Source organism: Sorex araneus, chromosome X (genome assembly GCF_027595985.1).
Source record: "Sorex araneus isolate mSorAra2 chromosome X, mSorAra2.pri, whole genome shotgun sequence".
Classification (NCBI taxonomy): Eukaryota; Metazoa; Chordata; class Mammalia; order Eulipotyphla; family Soricidae; genus Sorex; species Sorex araneus.
The window spans coordinates 24,789,245-24,796,914 of NC_073313.1; the positions used below are offsets into that span (position 1 = coordinate 24,789,245).

At 41.0% G+C, this 7,670-nt stretch overlaps 1 protein-coding gene across 2 annotated transcripts in view; it reads right to left on the reverse strand.

Annotated features, from left to right (window-relative positions):
• PCYT1B (phosphate cytidylyltransferase 1B, choline) overlaps positions 1-7,274 on the reverse strand; it is a 143,163-nt gene extending 135,889 nt beyond the window's left edge. Inside the window, exon 1 of one of the 2 annotated variants that reach the window (XM_055120925.1) lies at positions 6,994-7,274. In XM_055120925.1, the coding sequence (XP_054976900.1) occupies positions 6,994-7,041 (48 nt within the window). In that variant the 5' untranslated portion in view covers positions 7,042-7,274. The remainder of the gene's footprint in view (positions 1-6,993) is intronic. The other variant, XM_055120922.1, reaches the window with a different exon arrangement.
• Positions 7,275-7,670: the final 396 nt, after the last annotated feature.

Genomic DNA, 7,670 nt, shown 5'->3' on the forward strand with positions numbered 1-7,670 from the left:
GAGGTCTTTAATCCATTTTGATCTGACTTTTGTGCATGGTGTCAGGTCAAGGTCTACGCCCATTTTTTTGCATGTGGTTGTCCAGTTGTGCCAGCACCATTTGTTAAAGAGGCTTTCCTAAGGAAATATTTTTTGATCATCCTTTTAGCAAACTATAACAAGCAATGTAAACTAAATTATTGAGAGCCTGCTATGAGGGCAGGCTCAAGGGGGGCTGGGAAAATTGGAAATAATGGTTGTGGGAAGGTGCAATGGTGGTGAGATTGGTGTTGGAATGTGGAATGTCTGTAACTAAACTAATGACTTAATAAAGCCATTTTAAAAATAAATAAATAAATAAAGTCCTTCAGGAGAAATAATTTAAAATTATTATTCTAGCTCTGCAGCCCTAATTTGATATTTGCTTAGGAGAAAAATCTGAGCAGAGTTCTGGTTTTATTGCCTTTCAGTTTCAAATATCAAACTCGAAGCATGCACTGATTACCTACCTAATTAATAGACCGTGAAGGCCGGGCATTGCTTTAATAACTAGTGGAAAGCATGGACCGACTTGAAGCAGCTGTGTGACCTTTATTCCCCCTGCCGTTATGCCAATGGAGGAGGGTTAAGACAAAAGGGATTCAGACACTGCTCCTCAAATAGTGGTCAAAAGATCCCATCCCAGATGAATGCATGTCTCACTGAGATGCTTCCAACATGAGAAATGTCTAATGTCAATATGAGAGTGTCTAACGGGGAAAGGCCACTCAATAGTCATTTGCACTTCATGGCTAAGAGGCTCAAGGGAGGATACTCAGTCCCAGAGATCAGCTCAAAACAAATTCCCCTTCTCAGAACACTGCAGTTCCAGATATTTCACACTTCTGCTACTTTGCATACAGTCTTACAGTTCCATTTGTGTTGAATCATCACGTCTCTCATCATGTTACCTACTTCTGACTTTAACCCTAATGTTTATCCATCAGATTGTTCATTGACTCACCAAAGCAGTTCACACCCCCAGGTCCGTCTGCTTTCTGACACCAATCTCAACCCGCTCACACCAGTGTCTGTGTCTCCTGCTCCATCCAGGCCTAGTGGTTTCCTTGTATTTCTACACTGCACAGGAAGGGCTTTTAGAACATACTTCCTTTCTAGGGGTGATTGTAGGGTGCTGGCGGTGCTGGTAGAAGAGCAGGGCTCTTACAATGCACAAAATGCCCCACCACCACAAACAAATATCTAGCCCCCAAACATCAATGATGGCAAAGTTGAGAAACCAGGCTACAGGGCAAACATGGGACTTGGAGACAAAGAACATAATTCAAAACAGGTTAAGGGGCTGGAGAGATAGTCAGGGATTAAGGTGCTTGTCTTGCCTGCAGCTGACTACACTTCAATGCCAGCACCACATAGTCCCCTAAAGTACCACTAGAAGTGACCCCCATGCACAGAAATAGAAACAGTCCCTGAGCACCACCAGACACGATCTAACAAACACCCCCCACAAATGGCCAGAGGATAGACATGTCTCCAAAGAAGATGTACAAATAATCACACACACACACACACACACACACACACAAACCCACAAGGAAAATTCTCAGTGTCATTAGCCACGAGGGAAATGAAAATCAAAACCACAAGGATATAACACTTGATTTCTACTAGGATGGCCATTCTATAAAAGAATAACAAAAAAAGAATGGTTTGAAAAGCTCACACAGCTTAACTTCAAAAATGTTAGTATTCATTTTCTTTGTTGCTTATGACCTTCAATCTAGAAAGCAGGTAGCAAGAAATCATATATTTTGAAACTTACTGCTAAATTGAGGAATTGTTTCTTGGTTTTGCTACAATGGCATTTACAGGTGGCAAAGATTGTTCAAGGGGCTGAGCACATACTTGACACTCACCTCACGGCCTGCCCAACACTGCTGGGAGCAACTCCTGATGCACAATGCCACAAAAGGCCTCTGAACACCCTGTGTGTGGCCCCCAAATAAGATAAATAAAATCAAGCAAAACAAAATTAATCAAAAAGATATTAATAGTAAGCTATAAAAAAACCACCCGAGAGGTCTGGAGCGATAGCACGGCGGGTAGGGCGTTTGCTTTGCACGTGGCCGACACAGGTTCGATTCCCAGTATCCAATATGGTCCCCCGAGCACTGCCAGGAGTTATTCCTGAGTGTAGAACCAGGAGTAAACCCCTGTGCATTGCCGGGTGTGACCCAAAAAGAAAAAAAAATCCCAGGAAAGATATAAAAAATGTGAAAATGCAAGTGTTATTGTTAGTCTTCTCTAAATACCTCAAAATTTGCCTTTATTCTATCACCTAAAATAAGCATAATACCCAGCAAGTGTGTCTGATCTAATATGTCATACTTAAGCCCTGACACACAGACCTAACTAATGACTGGAGCCATGGGATGGCGATGCTGTGCCCCCTCTGCAGGAGCTGGCAGATTGAGTTTCCAGCTCCTCAATGGCTTGATGGCAGCTCTCCAGCTCCACCACCCCACCTTGAAATCATCTCTTCATCGCGAGTTCTAAACCCTTATCTCACCATGAAGAGTCCGCAGCCAGGAAAGTGAAGGGAAATGGAATGGGGGGAGGGATCGAGTTCCCATGAGCCATCTCCTCTCTGTAGTCCCACTCTCATGAGTGGCATCTTAAAAGCACTGTCTCTGCCAGTGAATCAAAAGAGTTACAGAAGCCCTACTATGTGCCAGGCTCCAAACGGGGTGGGGGTGGGTCCACAGGAGCCCCCTCCAGAACATCCTAGATGTTAGTGGAAGAAGCAATGACTTTAGAATTGTATTTTGAATTAGTAAAAATTTTAGTGCGAGTTTTATACTATCAAATTGCTTTGTGACCCGAAGAAAGAAAGGAAAGGAAATTAGAAGCATAAGATGATTTTACATTGAATTTAGAAATAGCAGAAGGATTGCTGGAAAGAACTAGGCTAACCATGTTATTTCCTACCAGGGTACCTTAGGGGATCCCTGTTTAAATGAATAAATAAAAATGATGTGTAATTATCGTATCAATTGCTTGCATCTAAGTGAGTGCTTCTGGAGTTATTTGATGGTGCTTAAAAATCTTTGGTCTCTTGAAGTGTGTTTAATGTCTCCTTGAGTCTTATCTATATTATTAATTTGCAGATCAAAGTTAACTGGGTGCTGTGCAAATGAAGAGACTTTAAATAAATAAACTTTGACTGTGAAATTTTAAACCCATATTACTTATAACAGAACTGCAGTATATTTTAAGGACATGTGCTAATGTATCTCAAAAGACACTACGGCTATAATCAGTGCTATCCAACAGAACTTTCTGTGATGATGAATTATTCTGTAGCCGCACTATCCAAATAAAGTGCCAAGCTAACCCCATGTAGCCACTGAAAACTTGAAATGTAGTTAGTGTGACAGAGAAATGAAATTTTATTTTTATTTTATTTTATTTTTTTGCTTTTTGGGTCACACTCAGCTATGCTCAGGGCTAACTCCTGGCTCTTCACTCAGAAATTATTCCTAGCAGTGCTTAGAGGACCACAAGAGATGCTGGGGATCAAACCCAGTTTGGCTGTGTGCAAGGCAAATGCCATATCTGCTGTACTATTGCTCGAACCACAGAAACAAAATTTTAAACTTTATTTTTTAATTAATTTAAAGTCATAAAGTCATAGATGGTTTATAGCTACCTTGTTTGACCGTGTAGTTTTGAAGAAAAACAAAATAGGTTTCTAAAATCTGAATTCCTTACTATCTTGGACAATTTACTCAACCTCTGTGAGTTTCAATTTTCTCCCTTGAAAATGAGGATATAAATAATACCTACCTCACAGGATTTGGGGCAAGAGGAATTGAGATAATATTCAAACATTCTCCTTTTCCCAAATAAGTGCCAATCAAGTACCGAAGTTAAAATTGTGAAAAGTGAAAAACCACCTCTCTCATTTTAAAGGAGTTTCCATTTCTAGAGAGCTCAAAATATTTTAAAATTCATAATTAGCCTTGCTGTTCAGATACAATATTTAACATCAATGCTTGTAACTATCTGCTGGTAAGTAGCACCATTAGCAATAGCCAGAAATAGTCCTGTGTTTGATTGTGGGTATCAATGTACAAAATGGCTGGCAGTCAGAAAGCTAAGCTAGAAGTTGAGATCTGCTTGTGTAGAAAAGGGATATTGAAAAGCAAGCTATAAAACTTAATGCAATCATTTCTTTGTTGTTACGATTAGTGATATATTTAGATTGCCCAAGGAAGATAAATAAAACCATTTAATTAAACTGTAGGAAACTGAGGCACAAATTAGCATAATAGGCTAGTGGTTAAGAGTTTGAGCACTTTCGTTGAATGTAATCACAGGCATGTAAAGTACCTAGCCCAGGCATGCATATCATTTACTAAAGACTAAAAGTGTCAGTCATTTTATTTTTAAATTTTATTGAATCACTGTGAGATATTTCCAAGCTTTCATGTTTGGATTACAATCACACAATGATCAAATACCCATCCCTCCACCAGTGCACATTCCCCACCACCAATATCCCCATTATATGCCCCCCCTTTCCCACCCTCCCCCTGCCTCCATGGCAGACAATATTCCCCATACTCTCTCTCTACTTTTGGGCATTATGGCTTGCAACACAGAGTGTCAGTCATTCTTATGACAATAAGTGACCTGGAAGAGTCAAGAGATTAGAAGTGGGGCTGGAGCGATAGTACAGCGGGTAGGGCACTTGCCTGGCACGTGGCTTACCTGGGTTCATTCCTAGCATCCCATGTAGTCCCCTGAGCACTGCCAGGAGTAACCCCTCTGCATCATTTGGTATGCCCCCCCAAAAAAGTAAAAAAAAAGATTAGAAGCTTTTGGCTATTTGTCAGTTCACAAAAGTATGGCATAAAGACTGATATTTGTACAAATTTAATTGTACAAAACTGGAACATAGACAGATCATCATTATTTTCTATATCTGAACTTCCAGGAGCTGAATCTAGCTGTACTCTTTGAAATCTATTTTTGCAATGAAGCATGAGTGAATTAATCCCCATTCACCAGTTAACTCAATAAGATGAACTAGTAAAACTCAAGGGTCTTGAGGCAGAGAGATAGTACAGGGGGAAAATTACCTTGCACATTATTGACTGTCGTTGATTCCTGGCACTACATAAAATGCCCTGATCATGAGCATTGATCTCTGAGCACAGAGCTATGAATAATCCCTGAGTACTTCCGGATATGTCCCCCAAACAAATAAACAAAAAGAATAAAAATAAGACAATAGAAAAAAGCCTCATGAGTCCTTCACTTGCAAATTTCTCCTAATATGAAGAGAACAGTGGGCTGGAGAGAAAAGATGCTTGTCTTTGACCAGGGACCCTTATGACAATGATAGCCGGAAATGATCACTCTGGATGAGAACTGAGTGCTCAAGAGAGGTAAAGTGATATGCATAATACCCTTTCAGTCACAGTAGTATAAACCACAGTGTCTAAAAAGAAGAGAGAGAGAGATAAGAGAATAAAGTGTCTGCCTTAGAGGTGGGCTGTGGGTGTAGGATGGTAAGGGGGTGTCGGAAGTGAAACTGAGGACATTCGTGGTAGGAAAAGTACGCAGGTGAGGAGGTGGACGTAGGCACATTGTATGACTGAAATTCTCATAAACAACTTTGTAAATATTTCACGGTGATTCAATTTTTAAAAGATGCTTGTCTTACATGCATATGACACTGATTTGTTTCCTGGCATCCTTACATGGTCTCCCAAACACCACTGAGTCTGTCCAGAAACACAGGAAACAAATCATGAGAGAACACGGGTCAAATGGGGAAGAAGGCAACTTAAGGAAATGGTCTACTAGTCATGTAGCTCAAGTGACTAGTGAATCTGAACCGGATTGTTTTCTAAGAAGTAAGATGCTCTAGCCAGCTCTCCACAGATACTCTGAAAGGCATGTTTTGAGGAACAGGGACACAAAACTGCAGGTCCCATGCATCAAGGTGTCAGAAACCACTGGGAGCAGAGAAATTCCATCAATGCTACAAAGGTTCCCCTGGACCGACTGTCTTTCTCACTTTATCGCAAGTCCTTTCTACCATTTCTATACCTCCTTCAACTTTTTTCATATAGAACTTATTTCATGAGGCTCCTCTAAAATGCACATTTCCCACCAATAAAGGACCATTAAGGTGCCTCTCTTATATGATAGTTGCATTGCAAAGCATTTAGAAATGAGTGTTCAAATCACCAATTTGTGACTTTTCTTCCTAGCAGCATGCTTCATCTTACAGAATAATGGATATTTTGTTCAAACGTTTCTTCAGTGCTTGCAGGCACGCAAAACATCTTTCTTTGTCTGAATTCACATTTCTTCATACTGATATGACTTTTTCTTATTTTTTCCTTTTGTTTTTTAATTGAATCACCAGGAGATACACAGTTAACGAAGTTGTTCATGATTGGGTTTCAGTCATACAATGTTCCAACATCTATCCCTTCACCAGTACACGTTTCCCACCACCAATGTCCCCAGTTAACCTTCTGCACCCCCACTCCCACCCCGCCTGCCTCTATGGCAGGCTGATATGACTTTTTCTTAAGAAAGAATTTGTCCTTGTCATCTCATGCCATCCAGGAAGATGAAGAAAATTAGGCAGCCTTTTTCTTTTTTGTGTCATCTTAAGGTGGAGCAGCTAATGCTTCCATATCACAGATGACTCCATTAATTTGCACCAGTCCATTAGATACATAGACATGACTTGAACGTTTAAATCCACTTTGTTCTTTGAGGGTTTTGTTGGGGTGGTTGGTTTTGAAGCACACCCGGCAGTGCTCAGGACTTACTTGTGTGCCCAGGGATCACTCTTGGCAGGCCGGGGATAGAACTCTGGGTCAGCCACGTGTAAGGCAAACATCCTACCTGATAAATAATATCGCTCTGGCCCCATGAATCCACTATGAAAGCCAGAGGCAAAAAATCATCAGAAAGCATTTGCCTTACCTTGCACCAAAATTTGGGAGCACGTTTGTCACTGGTGTCCCCTTCCATGTTGCATTCCTAGCGGCACACCATGCCTGCTCCTGACCTGCTGTCGTCTTTTCTGGAGTCTTCTCTTGCCTATCGAGTCCTTTTGCGTCATGGGGTGGAAGTTGGTCTCTTTCCAGGCCTTCGGGAGCCTTGCAGTGGCCTTGCAGATATCCAAGTTGCTGTACTCTCTATTTTTCTCCTACAAATCTCCCCTCCTCCCCTCTGGGATACTGTTCGATGACAACTGCTGTGCTCTGGACTGCCACTACGATGGCCTGTCGTGCGAGGACAGGCAGGTTGTGGTAAAAGCTGCACTCGTGAAAAAGGCCATTGTTAAATCGCTGGAGCTATGGCAACAAATCCCGCTGGTGAATTAACTGTCATTGTGTGTCGGTTCAACTGATTATGCTCCTGGAATGACAAACATTTTCTCTCTCTTTTGCTCCCTAGATTAAAAAGTGGTCAAGACCTTGAAGTGTTAATCTAAACTCAGCACTTTCCTTAAATAGGAGAATCGAGATAGAGAAAAATAGATCTCTCAGAAGTACTTTGATTCCAATAAACATTTTATGTCTCCCAAGGAGCTATTCTAAGCACAATTGATAATGAATTTGTGCATTTTAACAATGTGGAATCTTCATAATTTGCGT